Source organism: Sebastes fasciatus, chromosome 4 (genome assembly GCF_043250625.1).
Source record: "Sebastes fasciatus isolate fSebFas1 chromosome 4, fSebFas1.pri, whole genome shotgun sequence".
In the NCBI taxonomy this organism is placed as follows: Eukaryota; Metazoa; Chordata; class Actinopteri; order Perciformes; family Sebastidae; genus Sebastes; species Sebastes fasciatus.
In genome coordinates this window covers 6936419-6958960 of record NC_133798.1, presented here as the reverse complement: position 1 = coordinate 6958960, position 22542 = coordinate 6936419, and the positions used below count along the sequence as shown (strand labels likewise).

Genomic DNA, 22542 nt, shown 5'->3' with positions numbered 1-22542 from the left:
GTTGCTTGTGTTCACAGGTCTTTGGGTTCAGTATGTGCATCTGCATGTGTTTACCAAAGCGGTCCTTCTCCTTGCTGCGCGGCTGACAGTAGACCACCAGGTCCGACATCTCCATGGCAACCTCTGCCTTCTTCTCCACTTCCCCCTGCTGTCTGATCTGAGATTGGACAGAAAAAAAAGCCACTTCCTGTTTACATAGTGACGCTGACAGACCACCTGTAAAACACCCCACTGTGGTTATACAGTATGGTTCAATCTATATATTGTCCTCAGATTTAGTCTTAACTAATGTTACACGGCCTGCCAACACGTAAAAACTGCTGATTGAAATAGAATGATTTTATAAATACCAGACTTTATAAACTATTGTGTTACAACATTAAGAGGGCCCCTCTACATATATGATCACATACCATGAGATACTAACCTCTTCCGCCCTGTTATACTGATTGCTCATCGCTCTCTGAGTAACGTCCCAGGCCACTTGGTACCATTCAAACAGCTCCTCCAGAGAGCCTGCTGCCACGTCAAACTGCAGACTGTCCTGCTCCGTGTCCTGCAGCGTCAACACGTTGGGCTTCCCATTTTTACCATTCTTTACTAGAAACGAGGCACAGTTAGGGAGGGCAAAGAGTGATGCACAACGCCTATATTTTTTTATAGACAATGAATCCCATTCTAAATTTGAGATTCAGTTGACTATCTTTGCAAATGAAATAAAGTATTGACTGAGTTAATCTTTGCATGTAAACTATTAATTAAAAATCAAATGTTTTTGAGAATCAATACATTATCACAAAACATAATATCGCGATATTCGATACTCGATTTTTTTTATATTTTCTTACACCCCTAGTATACACTATGCACAGCATCTAATAAAGGCAAAATGCCCCAAAAAAAATGTAGAAAATGGTGCTCTTTGGGGTTGGTGAGCACTAGTGGAGAACCGCATTGATGACCAGGTTGCAGGTGAATGCGCACAAACAATAAGGGAAGCTCACGAGTACATACACAAGCACAAGGATGACACTCCTACTAATGGTTCCATGTTATTCTACTGATTGTGGTAGTAGTGTAAGGAAATTAAGTGGCTAGCAAAAGGCAGGGATTCTTATTTTAGCCCCTTTTCGACTGCAGGAACTTCCCCCGGAACTAGGAACTAAATTAAGTTCCCGGGACATTTTCCAGGGACATTTCCCCCCCCAAAAAGGCCTTGGTCAGGGGGCAGTACTTTCAGGAAGTACAGGAACTTTTGGGGCGGGGTTTGCAGGTATAACCTTGGCTGATTGGTGAAGCACACAGACAGTGCCGCTGCTTCAACTCATGTACTGTACCGCTTCATTCATAAAACAAGGAAGTACTCTAGTATTGATTCTAGGACTAAACTATCCTTCAACCTCAGGAGTATGTGAATGTAAAGCAATGCATCAGACATTAAAAAGAACTCACAGTTTTGGATGTTGCACTTGGAGATGTCTACAACACCCTTACATAGTTCACCTAGTGGGTTGTCTTCCATGTCCTGTTTTAATACACATCACAAACACATACAGATTATTTTCAGTGAATCACTATAGAGAGCCTAAGTCCCGAACCTTTCCGGTGGACCACCTTGGGACCTTGTTATAGAAAATATACTTTCTGTATAATAGTCAACGGCAAGAGACAAATGTTTTTTTGATCCCGTTTGAATTGCGTCATGAATCACACATATGATGTTTGTCAATTTAAAACATAATTTTGCAAGTCAAGAAAGTCTCAGTTTGTTATAAAACTGTTGAAGTATCGGACTGTGAAAATACGTAATTAGAAAGACGACACACCCAAAAGTCACGTAAGTGACGTCTCTCTGAAGCTACGATGTCGACGACAAACCTACAACAAAATGAGACTTTCTTGACTTGCAAAATTATCTTTAAAATTGGCAAACATCATATGTGTGATTCATGGCGTAATTCAAACGGGATCAAAAAATATTTATCTCTCTCCGTTGACTATTGTCCATATTTCTTCTGAAATAAGATCCCATGGTGGTCCACCGGAAGGGGACGGACTTTGCCTCTCTATGCTGATTGACCTTCATTTAAACTGTGACCTAAACTCTTATCTTCACCTGTCCTTTGGTCTCAGGTTTGGTGTTGTTGGACACTTCCTCTACATAGTTAGATGGGAAGAAACCTTGCAACTTTCCACCATAGTCACCTTTCCACCTGTAGAGAATAGAATGATGAGTGCAATGTGAACACTTCTTTGTGTGTGTTTGCAATTGACCATGTTAGCCAAGTATATGCAGATGAACATGCATTATGCAGGGGAATAAAGAGACTAATTCCTAAGATATGGCAAAGACTCGACCGATGAGAGTGTGTGTGGACTCACCATCCATTGGGATCCTTTGTTACGTTGTGTATCAAAGCTCCTTTGCTGAAAGTGTGCTCATCCGGCTTTACAGCCTGGTAGCTATATACAGCCCTAACTGTACTTCGTGGCTAAAGGAGACAAACACACACACAATCATGAATGTCTTCATCAAAGGAACTTGCACAAGACAACAGAGAGCCGAAGCTGACAGAGTACAGCGGTGAATACACACCAGTGAGGGCTCAATCTCGTTGGGTTCCACGTAGGTCTTCATCTCATACAGACAGGCACAGTCTTTCTCCTGTATTGGCACAATACACTGTTAGGTACCAGTCAGAGCAGATGACATGCTATTGGGTTTAGAAAACATATATTGAACTGATAGTAGTCTTAAATGTCCAGTAGCGGGGCTAAAAGGATTAGCAAAATAAAAGGTGACTTTAGGATGCATTGGAAGGTACTGTATATGTTCATTTTATTTGTAATATCAGTTTTTAGCCACACTAGCAGTGGGGCACTAGGGATGACGATGTCAGTTGATTCAAATATCTCAACAACTACTGGATGGATCGCCATAGCATTTCATATAGCCCAGGGGTCAGCAGCCTTTACTGTCAAAAGAGCCATTTTAGGCAACAAAAAAAAGAATCTGTCTGGAGCTGCAAAACATCTGAACATTGTGATGAAGGTAACACAGTTTATAGTCTAAGTATATAGTATATAAGTCTAATGCAGTGAGGGCCAAAATGCTAATGTACTACGGAGTATTAGGGTCACATTGACGGAAAAAAAATTCCAGAATAAAGTCATAATATTACGAGAAAAAAAGTCGTAATATTATGAGAATAAAGTCATAACGTAACTTAAAATTACTACTTTATAATATTATGACTTTATTTACATAATATTACAACTTTTTTCTCGTAAAACTATGAATTTATTCTCATAATATTATGACTTTATCCTCGAAATCTCAGATTTATTTTTTTTCCTCAATGTGGCCCTTATACTCCGTCGTACCATAGACCTACAACAATGATAAATATAAATGAAAATGTAAACAAAAAACAGTTATTCATTTCCATTTTTTAAAAATCCACAGTGAGCCACTGTAGAGGGGTTAAAGAGCCGCGTGTGGCTCCGGAGCCGCAGGTTGCTGACCCCTGGCATAGCCATTCATGGGGACCAGAGGATGAATCCTATTGTCTTTTTGGTGATTCACTGACTTTTCATATAGCACCGCCAGCATGTCAAAGTGCTTATTTATCCTAAATAAATTACTAAATTGATTGGCAAATATTTGCACAGACATTCATGGTTCCATGATTATGAATCCTAATGACTTTTGTGAACTTCATTCAAGCACCACAAGCAGATTGACATTGAAGAGTGAAATGTCTCCACAACAGTGGTGGAATGTAACTACAGTGTGTACATTTACTCAAGTACTGTACTGAAATACAATTCTGAGATACTTGTACTTTACTTGAGTAGTTTCATGTGATGGTACTTCATACTTCTACTCCACTACATTGTAAAGGCAAATATTGTAATTTTTACTTCACTACATTTATTTGAAAAATGTAATTAGTAGTTGAATTGCCACTTCAGATTAATAATACAATAATGTAAATACATTAGAATGTATTATTATGAATGAAGATAAGACTTGACTGCTACCCAGCAGGGTATATAGTGAAAAATAAGCCCCACATGTACCTTATTAATGCATCAATAATTATAATCCAATAACATAATATCATATTTTTTTACTTTTAAGTCGAGATGAAATGAAAAATGCCCTTTTTACCCTTTTAGATCACATCCCAGGTCACATTGTGCACTTATTTAACAACATCTATCTGCTACAGTAAACTCACTGTGCTGAAGTGGTCCACCAGCTCGGGGGTGACTGGGTAACGTAGCTTGATCTTGCGATATAGCGGCTTCTTCCTGAAGTAGTTGACCAGCTCCACGAGGCTCTCAAACTCTGTCGTGGTGCCCAGCAGGTAGATGTTGCCCTCCTTCTGGATCCGACAGTGTTTCACCTTACCATCACCTCTGAAAGAGAGAGATGATCGATACACACATACAAAAAATAATAATATATATATATATATATATGGCAAAAATAAATAAAGTCTTAAGTGTGATTGCACCTGAATGTGATGGCGAAGGAGTCTACTTCTCCTTCTCTCTGTCGGATGAGGAAGGCTCCGTCTCTAGGAATCCTCAGCAGGTAATCCTCTGCCTGACCTCTGCTCAGGTTACTGTAGAACCACCTGCACAACACACACACAGTTATGGTTACATTAAAGCATATTCATAATGGATTCAAGAGAGAGAGAGAGAGAGAGAGAGAGAGAGAGAGAGAGAGAGAGAGAGAGAGAGAGGGGAAAGAGTTACTGTGCTTCTGTGGGTGTATGAGAGTGAATATGAAATGTGAAAATTGCATTTGTGGTTGATGCAAAGCAAATGTTAGAGGTAAAGCTTTACCAAACCAACATCAGTATGAAAGTCATTGTACTTTCAAATCAAATTTAGGTCATATTTATAGTTATATATAAAGGTTTACTTTAGGTGCTCATCGGTGGGTTGAGAAAATCGGGGGGTGTGGAGTTAGAAAGAAGTGAGCTTACCAGCCTGCTCCCCATCTATACTTGAGGCTATAGCTGCTCAACGCTCCATTAGAAGTTACAAACATAAGAGACCATTTCTAGTCTCTCTGAGCAACACAGAGAGACTGATGCACGCTTTTATAACTAGCAGGCTGGACTATTGTAACGCTCACCTTTCTGATCTACCAAACTATGCAATAAATCAGCTACAATTAATTCAAAATTCTGCTGCACGAGTGCTGACTAAAACCAAAAGGAGAGCACACATTACGCCTATTTTAAAGTCTTTACACTGGTTACCTGTTTAGTTTACGTATTGGTTTTAAAATTCTTGTATTCGTTTATAAGGCACTACATGGCCTTGCACCAGACTACCTTGCAGAAATGCTTTTGGTTTATGAACCAGGAAAGCCCCTCAGATCCTCCGGTTCTTCTCTTTTAGTTGTTCCGCAAAGCAGAACAGGGACATTTCTATGAACAACTTCTATGAAGTCCTGTCCACTCTGACAACCTTACTGTGACCAAAATTGATGTATCAGACTTATATTTGTTCATATATGACAAACCCTTTTTGTAGATGTGGGTTGGGCTGTGGTACAGCGTCAGTCAGGCGCAGTTCAAAGTCTTGGCAGCGCAGCGGGTTGTCTCTGTAGTGCTGGATCAGGGAGTATACGCTGGGAAAGTGCAGGTTTGGCGTCAGGTAGAAATAATTGTATGTCCCCTCTGAACCTGAGCGAATACGACAATGCTGGACTCTCCCATTGCGCCTGAAATACATGCAGAAGACATGTGCTTACAGATACATACAATTGATTCAAATATACTACACACCTTTTTAATAACCTAAAAGCAGTAAAAGCTAAAACATTCTAAAATTTCGACTTTTTAAAGAGGCGGCCCCTGCAATGGGACAGTGTATCACACACACAAAAACTACATTCCTCAAGTTTTCGGTTGGGCTGGCCATGAGATCAAGAAATTGGATGTTGTACCAGAAGGAGAGGGTGAAGTCTGTGACATAGGTATCACTCTGTCGAACCAAGAAGGTGCCATCTCTTCCCCCAGTCTCTGCACAGTAGTCTTGGATCAGTCGCTCGGCCATCAGCCTGCCCTCCTTTAGGCGACCATGAAACCAGGGCTCTGAACAGTGCATGTCCTGGATCTGAGAAAAACAAGAACAATACATACAATTTATTATTGTTTCTTGTTGTTGGTTGCAAGACTGGTATTACATTGTGCAATAAACATTTACTTTGTAATGAGAAGTTAAAGCAAAAAATGTATTTTTTACCTTCTTGGGATCTTCTTCCTCCTCCTCGTACTCCTCACCATAGTACAGCTTGTCGTCAGCGATCACACAGAAGTGCTTGTTCCACCGCTGAGAAAGAGAAATGAAAATTGAAAATGTCCCCACTATGGGACTAATAAAGGAATATTGTTTCTTATAAAAAATAATACACATATTTGTAGGAAGTATACGCAAATAATTTCACATTAATAATGAGATTTTTTTCAGTGATGCATGAACAGTGTGCGTTGCGGAACCTCTTGCTTTTTATTTCGGCACCCAAGTTAACCGGTTTGAGCAGCCACACGGCCTGCGTGAGTAGCGCGGATCAGGCGCTGTTTAGCTGTAAAATGAGAGTGTGTGCTCTGGCTGGTTATGGATGTATAAAGAGAACTGGATACAGCGTTGGAGGCGGGGCCACGTCCATTCCTATGAGAGTTGCTCAGTGGCGCATGAAGAAAATATGGCTCGACTTCTGAGCGATAAAGTACCCGGATCTTCCGGCCATCTTCAGTATCCATTGGAACCATGGAGCAGGCGCAATAGCGTCCGCTCGGTTACATGGCTCGGTCACGGGGTCACAGCCGTCACCCTGTCGTCACGGCTTGCTAAACCCGCCTCCCAGCCCTCGCTCCAGCCTCGGTCTGGGTCTCATTCACATGAACGGAGGAAGGGTAATAACTCTGGATTCAGCTATTAGTGCATTTTACAAGTTTTAGGGCCCAATGATTTAAATAAGGACTATTAGAGTGTTCGTACTGGGAAGTTGATTCACCTCAAAAAAAAGTTACAGTTTTGCCAATGTAAGTCTATGGGAAAAAGTATTTTTGGGCCCAATGGCATCACGTGACTGACACGGAAGTTGTAGTACCGCCATTTGGCCACTACGGAAATTGGCATCAACGACCGGCGCTCTTCCTTGGGGGTTTAGTATTTCCTCAGCAGATCTCAACATGGCTGCCGGGTCACAAAATTTCTCATTTTACAGCTAACCAGTACACTACAAGATGTTTCTGAAAACATTTGAGGAGAGAAATAGGCATTACAGTAACAGAATATTGATTCATATTTGATCAGCGCTGCCTAGTTTGACTGTTCGGTCGGAGATTGACAGCTGCTCAGAGACAGCAAGGCTCGAGCTTGGCTCTGATTGGTTGTTTTCCTCTTGTCTGTGAAATCTTTCAGATGCCATTAGGAGCACCGGAAGACACCAGAGGACACCGGAGCACACAGAGGAACATGATTTTTTTCAGATTACCTCATGTCTCACCTCATAGTCTCATGCACTACTGTCAAAAAATAACTTTTTTAAATCATATTTGCTGCTTTAAATAAATTAGTTGATAACCAGCTTGATCACAAAAAGGTTGACCTTGTTTTGTGATACAGGCTCCAGGTGTGATGTAAAACAGATCAACACCGATCATCCTTATGTTAGGAAGTGGTTAACACGAGTTAAGGAGCCTCAGCTACCTTGCCATACCCATTTGACCCCTCTGACAGTACCTGGTCCACAGGGTCCCAGATATCCAGATCTCCCTGTTTCTGCCCCTTCTTGAAGTCTCTAGTGACTCCTCCTCCCTCCACATTAAGCTTCTTGTGCTGTGCACGGAGGACAGAAGGAGAGCACAGTCATTAGTAATTACAACAAAACAAAATCGTTTGTCATACCAATTCCACTGTTTAGACACACACACAGTACCTTGAGTATGATCTTGCCCTTCAGCTGTGTAGGTGAAGGTAGCTGCTCAGCCAACTGCTCCACAGGTTCAGTCAGCAGTTTGTCTCCAAACACTTCTCTGAAGATGCGAGCCATCTGACGCTGCTGCTCCAAAGGGCAATGCTCCTCTATGGACAGGATCACTGGGAAACTGAGAGAGAGAGAGGTATGGTTGTCCAGTGGCGTTTCTAGGAATATTTAACTGGCGTGGCCCAGAGATGTTTGGAGGTGGCCACGAGGGATGTCAATGTGCGTGCATAGTGAGCAGAATTTTTTTGAATGCATTAATATTGTACTAATAACAGGCTAAAACATAAATTAATAGGCTACATGCATTGACTTAACTGTTGATTGTCAGTCTCCTATTTTGCAGAACCTTTACAGTCAATTAGGCTAACGCTTATTAACAATAGGACCTTTTTCTGAGCTCATTTACAAAAGTTAAGACTATTAAGTAGTCAAATGCTCTAAGCAAACCAGCTGTGGAGCAACGTGGCTATTACACATTTTGATGACAAACTGGGTTGGTTCTATCTTCCTCTAAATTAACTCAAAATGACTAATCTGAAACATATAGTAAGCCATACATTCTAGTAAAGGCTGATAGCCTGGATGTTTTTGGATATAGAATTAAGAACAGGTTCTGGTCATATTTAAGTTTGAGCATATGAGTCCCAGTGTGTGTGTGTCTCCCACTGGCTTGTTAATCGCCACTGCTCTGCACTGCTCTCATATGGTTGTTACCGCTGATAACGGCGTCCCGACCGACGGCATCGTAGCAGAAGTGTAGCAACCACCGTCCGGTCCCTCTGATTATTTTGTTTAAAAAAAGAAAAGAAAAATGTACCGTAATCACCTTTTCTTTAGTCAAAAACACAATGTTGGAAACATTTCCTTGCACTAGTGTATTAAACAAGGCAAAAGCGAGCATGGCTCACACACCCCCGCTCACTGCTTGACCCCTACTAAAGTAGGGCCAAAGGTTTTGCCCTTTTGGAACTAATGGAACGAGTTCTACTCCGGAAACAAAATTGAAGTCGTAAACAATCACAGTCTTTGGCCAAAATTAAAAAAATGTTGGGCACCCTGGACTTCTAACCCCCAAAAGGCACAACTAGACCACACTGTCAACCATCATACCAAATTTGAGGTTCCTAAGTTAAATAGTTTAAGAGTTCTGTTCCGGAAACGAAAGTGTGACACGCAAACGGACAGAAGGACACGCGGAGCGCTATATGCGCTATGTACCCCCACGCAGACAAAAACAACACCTCGATGTAGTTTAATGACATTAAGCAATTCAAGTTTAGAGAATAAAGATAAATGGGAGTAAATTAGCCTAATGCTGCTTAACAAATTTCATAGAATAATTAAATCAATATAAAAGAAAAAAAATATTTTTTGAAATTATGAAATTAGACGCTTATTTTTTTCAAACCTCTATCTAACTCGTGGTAAAGACATTGAGACCTGGATGCTGCCCAGTACAACAACAGCCCAGTTGTAAATTAAATAATGTTGACAGTGTGTTATTTGATTCTTACTCTGACGTGACAAAAGCGTGATCGTTGATGGCTTTGACCACATCTTCAAACTTGATCTTGGTCGTCCTGGTCCAGCCATGGTAGATGATTGGCTCCCCGGGCCCTTCCCAGCAGTCCACTGGACAGATACAAAGTACCACACAAAGCACAAAATAAAATATGAATTATTATTATTGTATACCTCCACTAATCTGATTCATGCTGGGTAAAATGGCCCTAAATGAGCCCAATGCGGTCAATGTAACTCCCAAATGTGAAATAAAATACATCTGTGATGTAAGTGTAGCACACTAGGGCTGGTTTATACTGACATTCAACACAGCGGCATCCCAGACGCAGGCAGCGCACATAAGCCTCTGTGGAAGACTCACTACGAATCTGATCACCTGTCAGATATCTGTTGAACACAGGAGACATGCTAGATTATGGATATATTTCACAAAATTAAAACCTTAGTCATGTATTGTTACCTCTGCTATGGAGGTTGTGTTTTAGTTTTGTTTGCTTGTTGGTGAATTAGCAGGATATCTGGTACCATTTTCTAAAATAAGAGGTTTATAATGTGTAACTAATGGCTTTATTCATATTAATAAACAATTTACTAAAGATATATACATTGATATGATAGACTCAATATATATATATAACATGTATAGTTCTAATATTACTTGTGTAGTGTGTGTGTGTGTGTGTGTGTGGGGAGGTGGGGGGGGAGTCATACTGACGTGTTGTGTGAGGAGCTGATCCAGTAATGGGATAGAGGGTTGTTCATGTCCAGGTTGGTGATCTCTGAGAACTTTCCATCCCACACAGAGTTCTCCTTGGAAAAGAGGAAACTGAGGAACTAGAGGAGGAGAAAGGGTTCAGATTTAAGAGTTAACACAGTCCCGCGTTATTTGTGTGATTCATTTTAGTAACGATAAAACTTGGGTGCCTGTCATTGGTAAGGACAGAACAAACAAATCACCGGCACTCGCAGATAAAACGTGTTTCAGCTATGAGCCATCATCAGCGTGATCACTCAAGCAGTAATGCCAGTTTTAAACATTCAGGTGAGGCACAGACACCAATCAGGAAAGAGAATACATGATTAAATAATACGATTCATCTGTGAATGACCGGCCAGGACACCGCCTCTCACAACAGGGGTGGCGTGACCACAACAGTCAGAAAACAACCAGCAATACAATACAAAATATCTAGAAAGCCCAAGACCGGAAAAATATTACAAAAGCCACACCATAAAAAATAATACATGAAGACCCACAACAACAATAACCTTCATTACTGCTTGAGTGAGTAAACTGATGGAAACTCCAAATACAAAAACAACAACAAAGCTTTCAGCACTATTCCTCCTGACCTTGACCTCAACCATTTTTACATTATCGACTTAACGTACGATATATGGACATGACATCAATTGTTTTACATTATCAACTTATCGTAGGATATATGGACATGACCTCAATCTTTTTTACGTTATCAACTTACTGTACGATACATGGACATGACCTTGAGTGTTTCACATTATTGACTTATCTTACGATATAGCATGACCTCGATCGTTTTACATTATCGACCTCTCGTGCCATATACGGACACGACCTCGATCATTTTTACGTTATCAACGTATCGTATGCTCAATGGACACGACCTCGATCATTTTTACGTTATTGACGTATCGTACGATATATGGACAAGACCTTGATTGTTTTTGATGACTTGATATTGTGTTTACATGCCTGTTTGTTTACATAAGAATCACCAATATTTCAACCAACATGATGCCAGAATAAACAGCAGGGTTTTCCCTACCATTATACGACTTGGGCATTGCGCAGACATTGCTGTTAACAGAGCCCGAGAGTCCATTTCATTTTTTGTTTTGGTTGTGTAGTTTTATTTTATTTAAGTTTTATTTATTTATAATTTTCATTATCCAATTCCAATGTCTGAATATTCTGAATAAAGTGCGTTGCTCTTTGAAAGGGCGTACTTTAGCATTATTATGCTACCATATTATCATTATATCAGTGGTGTGAAACGGTCTTAAAATGACAATAATATCATTTATCACAATTATTACTGGGATAATATATCGTCCAACAAAAGTAGCGATCATGACACAGTCTGTTATATCTTCGCATATTCTATCTCTGTTACACACAATACTTGCAGGAACAGAGCAGAATACCTCGCTGACGGTGAACTCAGGATCATTGGTCTTTCTCATGGTGTCGTCAATGAAGGTGGTCATCAGTTCTCGGACTTGGTTCAGGTCACTGGCCCAGGGTTCCTGAGGGATGAAGGGACATGAAAAAAGAGAGAAAGATATCAAAGCAAATGTTAGAATGAGTGAACAGTCAGTGTAGACCTATTTCTTTCACTGCTTGTGTACATAACAGTTCTGTCTATGCTTTACCTGTATTGGTTCAGCTTGGTTGTCCTTGTTCCTAGCAGCTATGTCTATTTTAAAAATGTACAACTGGAGGCTACAACTAAGGCTAAACTATTAGCAACATTTTCTCTCCATCTCTCTAATAGTTTAACAATCTGTGTGAGCTCACCACTGCAGCGCAGCCATAACAGCTGCGGTTAGTAGAAGGGTGAACTATTAGCAACATTTTCTCTCCATCTCTGAAACTTTTCGGCCATGTTGGAACTTGCCACAGCCTCGATCACAGTAAGTCATCTCATATTGTCATAAAATTGCTGCTATATAACAGCATCGGGATCACAATCATGATGATGTTTGACATGAATGACTATTACTCATACAGGTTACTCTTTAAGGTGCTATAGCAAGCTGTTTTAACATTTCATAGCTAGACAAGATATTCATTAGAGATATCTGTAACGTCATTTTGCCTCGTCAAGACTCTAATTCAAGATATCCCTACTTCTATTCTGACTAAGCAAAACTCTAATTTTAGATATCCATAATTACATTTTGACTAGTACGATTCAAACTACTTTTGCCATTCATGTGTATGGGGTTTGTCATTATGGATATCCACAATGTGAATTATGGATATCCGTGATTCCAGTTTCAGATATCTACAATTTAATTCTGACTAGTCAGAATTCCAGTTCAAATATCTTTAATTCCCCTCAACTGAAGATATCTTCATTGTCCTTTTTAGATATCTAAAATTAAATTATGACTAGTCATGTTGACGTTGTAGATATCTCTAATTGGAGTTAGGGATAGTCAAAATGTAATTACAGATATCTAGAATTAGAGTTTTGATGAGGCGAAATGATATCTGTAATAAATAACAGCTACGGCAAGTGGGAGGTGAAGCTATTCAAACATACTATGGCGCTGCACTGCAGCCGTGTGGGTTTATAAAGTGTGTCTGGAGACAATAAATCTACAATACGCTGTAAATTTCTACCACAACTCTCTAGTGAACAAAACTCTCGTTGGCCACAGATTCCTTGATGATGAGCTCTTTCTATTTCATGTCATTTTCTAACTATCTGATCCACAGCGTCTCACAGCCGGCTGCACATAGAGACCGATGTTATGTGTCCAGCTCGGAGAACTAAAGGCTCGTTGTGATTAAAATAAGCATGTAGCGTGTTGTCTACCTTACTACGGTTAGAAAGAGCCCTCGTTGGTGTTTTAACTATGTTTCTCTTATGAGTTATTGATCCGGCAAGTTTGAATCTGTGAATATCTTTCACACTTTACCGAACTATCCAAGTTAGCAAAAGCTTCTGCTGACACTGTTCAGATGCTTTGTTGGGCCGATATCCAATGGGAAGCCTTGATGAGCAACGTCATGACAACAACTCTGACTGGTCATAATGAGGTTTGAGATATCTGTAACTGTTATTTAGGATAGTCAGAACTGAACTACAGATATCTCTAACTGTCATTTTGACTAGTCACAATGATGTTGTAGATATCTCTAATGTTATTTCGGCATAGTCAAGCTCAGCTATTAAATGTTAAAACAGCTTGCCATAAAAGTGCATGTATGTGCCTGTGCTTGTCTGGTGGGAGGGGCTTAGGACAGAGAGGGGAATTTTACCCAAAAATGCCAAAAATAAACCCCCAGATTTAAGTGACTTGTGAATAAATCGAAAATCTAGATAAAAGATTGCTTAATGATAAAAAAAATAATAAATAATTGCAGCTCTTATTTGTTACAGTATGAATTACTGGGAAAGGGGATGAGAGAATAATTGATTGACAGATAAAAAATGAGTCAGACATGCAAAGTTAGAACAACACCTCCGGCGCACTAATCATTCACTGTAGCTTCTTTTACCTTTTGCTGGTACATGAGGAATCGTTGGAAGTCATGGAGCAGAACTGCCGAGGCATCTGGTTTATCTGTGTTACTGTATAATGGAGAAGAGCAAACACACAGACATGCTCACAAACTACAAACTATACAACTTTCATTTACATCACGAGAAAAATAGAGAAAAACAGGCGCTCACCCCAGAATAAAAGCACATGATTCCTTTTTGAACTCATCCAGGATCTGAGTTTGAAATATAATATGAATGAAAATGCGTGAAAAACACATGTGCAATAATATACAGAGTGTATATTTACTCTACTGTGATCAATTCAGACTCACCTCATTCTGTTCAAACATTATAAGGTTGTACAATTTATGAAATTGCTCAAAGTCCAGGCGGTCTTTCTTTGCTCCCACTTCCTGCGAAAGCCAAACAAAAAGCACTGACTGAGACAGAGAGTTGGAATATTTCCAAATCAGTTCATGTCTAATCAGTCATTTACAATCTCTGATTTGATAGAAATTATGCAAATTGCATTGTAGAATAGATTAATAATCATCTGGTTGTCCACATCTATATGTTGTCTATGTATAGTTTAATCATGAAGTCATGTTTTAAAGCCAGAGAGAGAAAGAGGTGTCTACAAATCATTCAATATTATTAATTAAACACAACAATGAGGAGGACTTGACATGAAGAGAAGAAGACAAGAGTACCAGGAATTTGTCTTTGAGAGTACGAGAGCTGGGGGCCTTGTAGTTGAGCAAAGCTAGCAGAGCCTTCAGCTCCTTCATGGAGATGCTGGGAAAGACACAAAAAGACGGTACACATCATGTGTGCATCTGGCCCCATGATCATAAATATGACCTTTAATGAATTCAATATGGGTTATTGTATGTAAAATATATTTTTTTAAAAAGGCAAAGGAAGTGATCAGCAGCCATGCAATGCAACACATTCCTACAGGTTTTACATATTGAAATTTGATTAGATTAGAAAACACAGTTTTTACCTGTGATCATTTACATTAGGGATGCACTGATACCGATACTGGATCAGATATCGGGCCGATACTGATTCAAATAGCTGGATCGGATATCGGTGACAATGGGGCCGATCTATTCAATTTCGTTCCTGTTTAGGTTTTGTTGCTGCATTAAAAAGGTTTACACCTGAATTGTAATTCCTGTTAATTTTGAAGTTTCTTTTACCAAGTGGCTGGTGCGCGATTTATTAATTTAATAATAAAGAACAATTAAATCAATTTAAATCTATGTATTTATTTGTTACATTTTTGCTTTACAAAGTTTGGTAGATATCGGCATCGGGAGTGAAAAAGTTGGATCGGTGCATCCCTAATTTACATGGTAAAAAGAAAATATCTCATCAAGTCAAATCATACCGGTCATAAGACAAAATATTGATTTTATAATTTATATACAGATTTAGTATGACCAAGTAACCTGATCATAAATATATATACAGTACCTGTTTGTTTTGGTCTGATTGACAGAATACATCTGCTTCCTCAACCAACTGGAGGGAGAAGAACACAGACGGATCAATAATCGGATGAGTCTTTATCACTAATAACTGTGTGTGTGTGTGTGTGTGTGTGTGTGTGTGTGTGTGTGTGTGTGTGTGTGTGTGTGTGTGTGTGTGTGTGCGTGCGTGTGCGTGCGTGCGTGTGCGTGCGTTCACATCTACCTCTCTATAAGAACCGGAGTTGGAGCTACCAGTGTCTCTTGCCTCAGCAACTCTAGTCCTATCAGCCATTTCTGTGCCTCCTCAACAGAATCAGCTGGAAAATGAGCAAAACAGAAAGTAAATGTATTACTGTACTAAGCAGACATCTAGCTCTGTAGGATGATGAGCAGTGGGTCTGCTTTTAAAACGTAATCAGACCCGCGGTTTAGGAAACGCTTGGCCTTTGAGCTCAAATTTTTCACAAGAAAAGAGGTGTTCAACACTCCCACACACTTCCTGGAGCAAGAGGTGCACTAAACACAAAATATGAACATAATCTACACTGTACGGTATTAAAGCACTTAATGAGATGCTTGATAATAAGTTCACAAGATTAAAAATTAAAAATACTATGCAAACAGATCAGGCAATGTCACTCCAATAGCATATGAGAGTATATGAGACGTAATATAATGATAAGGAAAATCTAAGAAATGTTAAAAAACTGCTTCATCAATGTGCACAATTTTTACCGAGATTTGTTCAAGTACACAATTCTCTCCTGCATATGGAATAATTGGCATTTTATGTAAATCTTTTAAGAGAATGGTTCAACATTTTGATTAATTACAAAGTTGGAGTTAGGACTTGGTTAGCCTAGTTTAGCATGAAGACAGGATGCTAGCCTGCTTTGTTCAGGATGTAAAAACATGCAAACCAACAACTCTAAAGCTGACTGATACACAATTCTTAAGATGTTTAGCAACAGAAATGTAAAAAAAAACACAATTAGTGGTGGAGTGATGTGCTTAACTAACAACATCCTCCCAGTGAGGTTGCCAGGTTTGTTACCATGATGTGAGACTAAATCTAAAACTTGACCGCATCGAGCAACCTGCGCAACAGCCCAGAGACGCTGCATAGAAGTGCTGTTCTAACATGGAACTGACCCGAAAACCACAAATTGTTGTTATGTAGGGATTAACCAAACAAGATACATTTAGTATGTGTCAAAGTAGAGTTTTTAACTTTCGATATTGCCAGGGTAGCTCTTTTTCCGTCCTCCAACCCACACGACCACATAGGTTGTTTGTTCCTACCCTCTAATACGACCCACAGGGTTAGATTAGCGACCGTACCGGTGGCAGGAGATCAACACTTCCTCATACCTAAACGTAACGGTTGCAGTTTTAAACATGTGGTTAACGTTTTTAACCCTTTGAGACCCACAATAGACCAATTTTTGTCTTTAGGGGGTCTTTAGGGGGAGATAGCAGGTCAACAGTAGATGTCACATAGAAGTGGTGTACATCATCTGAAAGCTGGGAACCGGAAGATTAATTTGAGATGCAGCTCAGCGCTGTGTGTAAAGTTCTTCTAGTCATAAAACAGAAATAAACATGAATGAATTAATTCACTGGTTCATTAATTGGTGCTAAATTTAACCATTTTTTACCACTGGAGAATTTATCAAATAATGATCAAAATACCACATTAGGACACCAAGACCTTGAGGAATACCATAGAAAAAGCCATGCTGTGATTTGGGATCAAAAACTTTTGACATTTGGAGATTTCTGCAAGAATTGCATTTTTCGGCGATTGGATGGCGAGCACTTCTGTTGTTTAAACTGCTCTGAAATCCCATATTGCCAGTTTACATAGTAAAGCCATCCATCCTCTGAATGCTCTAGGTCTGTAGTTTGTGGCTGTAAAGTTTCATGAGGCTGTGATTATCCTAGAGGTCACCATAGGTCATTTTATACAGGGAGGTCAAGTTTCAAAAAATGGTCTCACTGCAATGAAATGTCTCCTATGGGGACTAACATCATCACACATGAATACAGTTGGGTTCATTGGATCCACAAGAGTCTCAGCTTTACAGCGATACCCAATTTATGTAATTCAAAGACTGTTTATGGACCCCATGCAGCAATATTCAAACACACCATTTTAGAATAGGAGACAATAACACATACTCCATTCAAAAAACTGCATGTGATTCTCATAAAGTGGGCGTGTCTGTAAAGGGGAGACTCGTAAACAGAATACTGCAGAAATCCACTTTTGATGAAAAGTAATTAGAAGACATAAATGAAGCCCTCACCTCCCAGACTGAGGGTGTTGAGAACAAACAGTGAGCCATAGAAGATTGTGAAGCAGGTATTTTCATTGTGTTTGTCCTTCCCATCTTTAAAGCGCTCAAAGTCCTTGGAGTTCCTCCCTGGACGAACCTCTCTGATCTCAAACAGGTCCACTGAAACATAGCACACAAACAGCATTTCTGGTATTTTATGTTTTGAAGGTAATTTGATGATTGTAAATCATCATCGCTGGGGAAGGCATCGTTTCATCTGTAGCCTGAGATCACAAAGCACAAGAGATGATTAACACATGTACAGTAACATGGTCCTTTTTCAGTTTCACACATTTTCAGCTCTCATGTCTCACTTTGACTACGATAGTTCTTTAGGGCACAGTTATTTTCACACTTTGACTCTGATGCTTGCGATTCAATATATTAAAAAAACATGCACCCTTAATATCTATCTTTCTTAGAGTATATTACTGCTATATCACAAATCTTTGACTACTATGAACCAACTATGACTGTAGCAATAAACTCCTCAGAATTTAATGACTCTGCATGCCAACTGCTGCCTAAGGGGCCGGGCTGTGGACTGCAGTACGGCAGCTAGCTATAGCCAGTCCGTAACATGACCTGAAAGCTGTCTATAGCATGGTGATCTTGATTTCCCTGTGGTTCATGTCTTCTTTGAGACAAAAAGGCAAATGAACAACAACTAATGCCGGGTACACATTACACGAGAATCAAGCTGATTTTGGGCCCGATTCCTGCCGACAATGGTCAGCAAAGCCCCGATTTGTTGATGGTTCTACAGATTATCTTTCCAGATGTTCCTGTGGTGTGAGGTATGTTAAGAGTGATTTTTACATGCTCTGATCGGCTCAGAAGTCCATCCTGGCCGCATCGATCTCAAATCGTAAATATTAAACATGTTCGATATGTATGATGGGATATCCTGTTGTGTGTGTCGGGAACCCAGAGGACAGCTGATGACGCGGTCACGTGGGAAAGGATAATAGCCAATAGAGAACCAAGCTGACTGAAGAAGGAAGGACAACCACCGCCGTCATGGCGGCCGCGGCTAATGCATGAACTAATGCTAAACGTGAAGCATAAAGTAGTAGTAGGATGGAGCTCAGAAATGGAGGACCAACTTGTTGATTTATGGCAACAACACGAGTGTTTATTTAACGTGTCTCCATGACTTCTTCCTCCCATGGTGCAAAAATGAACATCGCTAATTCTTTCTGCTTCGTGCTAATTCCTCCGCCATGTTTGTTTACACTAAAGTCACGTTTGATCGCGAGATATTTTGCGAGATTTCTTTAGATTTTTTTTAGTGGGGACTCTTGTTGTTCATGAATGAATCTGTTAGTGTGTGGTGTGCTGTTTTGAACAAATCGTTGCTCTTCACACACTATATGAAGAAAACAGTTAACTTTAACATATCATGTCGTTATGTGTGGGCTCTCTCACATTTTCAAAATCTGTTAAGATTTGAAACATCTTTTAGTGTGGGGCCAGCCTTTAGCCAACTACAATTACCGCCTAGTGGTTGTACGCCTCGGCCAACCAGTCAAGTTGCAGTTTACATCCACGTTTGTCCAAAATGTCATCAATTCATCATTTTATCCTGTTAGACATTTGTGTGAAATTGTCATAATTAGCATATGAATTTGTGAGTTATGGCCAAAAACGTGTTTTGTGAAGTCACAGCGACCTTGACCTTTGATCACAAAAATCTAATCAGTTCATCCTTGAGTCCAAATGGAAGTTGGTGCAAAATTTGAAAAGAATTTCCTCCAGGCGTTCCTGAGATACGAGAATAGGTCAGACTTACGTACAACCTGAAAAAAACATTATGCACTCCGCAGGGTACCTTTGTCATCATCACGCATATAACGTGAAATGCACTTACGCATGAAATAGCATCTTCTAGTAATGCAGTCATCTAACAATGCACAGACTTCCTAGCCGAGTGGCTTTAATGGTGAAGAGATATTGTCACTGTGTTTTGAAAAATACTACATAAACTGAGAAGAGGATTATTGTTTATTACTCACAGACACCATCAGTTTTGTCTGCGGTGCGTGTCCATGCCACCTGCCGGGTCTCCATGATGACCTGCACAGTGAGCCGTTCCGCCTTCTGCCGAAACACCGTCATGACCACGCCCATCTCCATGTCCCGTTTGATCAGAATCTTCTTGTACTCCGTCATCTCACCCTGCGACCCCTGACGAGCCATCTCTGCAGCTGAGACAGGACAGGAGAGACACAGAGACGCTCATTCACAGTGTAAAAGGCTGAGATTATCGAGTGTTCTTAAAGCTGTAGTGGGCAGAACGATTTTGGCATCTTTGGGCAAAAATTCCATAATAACCTTTCAGCATATTGTAATTCAAGAGTTCTGAGAGAAAACTAGACTTCTGCACCTCCTCACGGCTCTGTTTTCAGGCTTTAGAAAATCTAGCCTAGTGACGGGAGAGTAACAGAATATTGATTCATATTTGATCAGCGCTGCCTAGTTTGACCGTTTGGTCGGAGTTAGCGAGTGATTGACAGCTGGCTCTCATAGACGGCAGCTGGACGGCAGACTCCAGATCAACTCTGACTGGTTGTTTTCCTCCGGTCTGTGAAATTCTGCAGATGTCATTAGGAGCAACGGAGGACACCGGAGGACACCGGAGGACACCGAGGAACATGATTTTTTTTTTTTTTATTATAACCTGTCTCATGCTCTACTGTCAGGATATAGTGACCGTTTTATAAAAATAATAACTATTTTTAATCATATTTGCTCCAATTCTACCCACTGCAGCTTTAAATCTGACTTAACCCTGGTGGGGGCTGGCCTTCTACAATTGATTATTTTCCTGGTTATTTTCCTGATCAATCAATTTATGTTTTTGTCTATAAAATGTCCAAAAACAGTGAAAAAATATCATAATTTCTCAGATCCTAATTCCTAGTTTGAAGATACGAATGGTCCAAAACCCAAAGATATTCCGCAGCTAACTCAGAAATACAACATCCCCAATGTAGCCTACATCTTCTTCACTGTTTCCAGACCACACCATATTACCTCAAATCCCACTCCCTCCACAGAAATGTCCACTTGAAAATTTCAGAGAATTGCGTCCAGACACAAATTGAGCTGTGTGGTGGGTGACCTGTTAACCTCTACTCACTGTGTCTGGACTCTCCTTCATACAGAAACAGGAAGCTGATCTCACACACAAATGTTCTGATGAGTGGGTGGAATTTGCTTTGCCAAAGCCTTATATAGCTCACGCTCATTTATAGTCTATCGACGTTAGGGCAGCTGAAAGGGAAGTGAATTGTGGGCCACCTAAAGGGCACACTCTCATTCAGGTTTGTTTACATTCCGGGCCATTTTTATAAAATGGTCACTATATCCTGACAGAAGTGCATGAGACAGGTAATCTGAAAAAAAATCATGTTCCTCTGTATCTTCCGGTGCTCCTAACGGCATCTGCAAGATTTCACAGACCGGAGGAAAACAACCAATCAGAGCTGATCTGGAGTCTGCCGTCCAGCTGCCGTCTATGTGAGCCGGCTGTCAATCACTCGCAAACTAAGACCAAAAGGTCAAACTAGGCAGCGCTGATCAAATATGAATCAATATTCTGTTACTGTAATGTCTATTTCTCTCCTCAAATGTTTTCAGAAACATCTTGTAGTGTACTGTTTAGCTGTTTAATGAGAGAGTTTGTGACCCGGCAGCCATGTTTAGATCAGTCGAGGAAACACCAAGCACCGCCCACCACATTAATTCCATGAGTAACCTAATTTTTTCAACTTGACTGTTGACGGGCTTGCATCCCTCTACAAGCTGGAGTCTGCTACTCTGCCAGAGATTGTTTATGAGGCTAAATAAGCATACTCCGTGGCACCACTACTATACAACCGTGAGTGGATACACACCGTGAGTATTTTTGTAATGCCACTCCAACAGGGTGATACTGTATGTCTTTTCTCTTACTGATCGCTTCATGTCAATTTCAAGAGTGGCATTCTCCCAATTAAACTTTTATTCATATCATATCAAGCTGATCAACTTGAAAGTTTTGATATCAGGGCCAAACAAAACTGATTGGGACATCCCTAATTTCTAGTAGGAAATCAAGCACCAAAAACACTATATCCTACATTTTCCATAATGCAACTCAATATCGTCTTTCATTAGACACTTTCTGCCTCCTAAATACCCACTTTTTTCATACCCCACACCTTCGGTTTGTAATGCAGCTTTCTGTTAAAGGGGCTGTATGTAGGAATCAGAAATTGCTTGTTAACAGTGACACCTGTGGCTGTTAAGTCAACAACAGTCAGCGTGCTGTTGCTCGCGCTTGTGCTCGCTCTACGTAGATGTGAGCGGGCATCGGTCAAAACACGAGACTGAACGTGATTGACAGGCATTATGTTGATTAACGTTAGCAACATTAGCAGCTAAAAGCACAGTAACACTATATATTTCACATGCTTGGCAGTAATGTTAGCTTTCCTGTCCAATAGGAATTTTGCCATTTTGATACCCAAAACAAAACGAAGGTTACATTGTCAATAAAAAACGATTAATAAATGTTTATATGTGTAAAAACTTACATACAGTCCCTTTAAACATTTGAAGTCAGAGACAACAATTATGACATCATCTGGGTTATTATGTTTTTTTTTTCAAACTTTGGAACGTTCCCTTTAAGGCCACAGAACTTACAGAATTATAAATGAAATGTTTTCACGGGCTGATCAGCACTCCTTTTGACGAGTAAACTGAATTTCATTATAAAATAAGTGCCGTTCCCCTTTAAAAATATAAATTAAAGACATATCTACCCCCGTGCTTACCAGGGATGCCTGCTCTCCTGCCTACTGGTGTTTCTGTTTGTCCTCTCCAGCCACAGGTCCTCACAATAGTCACTTTTCCTCCTGTACGACAGCAGTATT

The 22542-nt window shown here is 40.1% G+C and overlaps 1 protein-coding gene across 3 annotated transcripts in view; it reads right to left on the bottom strand.

Moving 5' to 3' along the window:
- plcg2 (phospholipase C, gamma 2) overlaps positions 1 to 22542 on the bottom strand; it is a 38055-nt gene that overhangs the window by 10212 nt on the left and 5301 nt on the right. For all 3 annotated transcript variants that reach the window (XM_074631720.1, XM_074631718.1, XM_074631719.1), the window contains exons 2-26: positions 19636 to 19827; positions 17591 to 17740; positions 15505 to 15598; positions 15286 to 15333; positions 14514 to 14598; positions 14136 to 14216; positions 13993 to 14036; positions 13818 to 13890; positions 11732 to 11833; positions 10260 to 10378; positions 9846 to 9931; positions 9535 to 9652; positions 7973 to 8141; positions 7777 to 7872; positions 6274 to 6360; positions 5975 to 6144; positions 5549 to 5749; positions 4524 to 4646; positions 4245 to 4425; positions 2597 to 2665; positions 2383 to 2492; positions 2117 to 2213; positions 1453 to 1525; positions 428 to 600; positions 55 to 157 (exon numbers count right to left, since the gene is read on the bottom strand). In XM_074631720.1, the coding sequence (XP_074487821.1) occupies positions 55 to 157; positions 428 to 600; positions 1453 to 1525; positions 2117 to 2213; positions 2383 to 2492; positions 2597 to 2665; positions 4245 to 4425; positions 4524 to 4646; positions 5549 to 5749; positions 5975 to 6144; positions 6274 to 6360; positions 7777 to 7872; positions 7973 to 8141; positions 9535 to 9652; positions 9846 to 9931; positions 10260 to 10378; positions 11732 to 11833; positions 13818 to 13890; positions 13993 to 14036; positions 14136 to 14216; positions 14514 to 14598; positions 15286 to 15333; positions 15505 to 15598; positions 17591 to 17740; positions 19636 to 19819 (2836 nt within the window). In that variant the 5' untranslated portion in view covers positions 19820 to 19827. The remainder of the gene's footprint in view (positions 1 to 54; positions 158 to 427; positions 601 to 1452; positions 1526 to 2116; positions 2214 to 2382; positions 2493 to 2596; positions 2666 to 4244; positions 4426 to 4523; positions 4647 to 5548; positions 5750 to 5974; positions 6145 to 6273; positions 6361 to 7776; positions 7873 to 7972; positions 8142 to 9534; positions 9653 to 9845; positions 9932 to 10259; positions 10379 to 11731; positions 11834 to 13817; positions 13891 to 13992; positions 14037 to 14135; positions 14217 to 14513; positions 14599 to 15285; positions 15334 to 15504; positions 15599 to 17590; positions 17741 to 19635; positions 19828 to 22542) is intronic.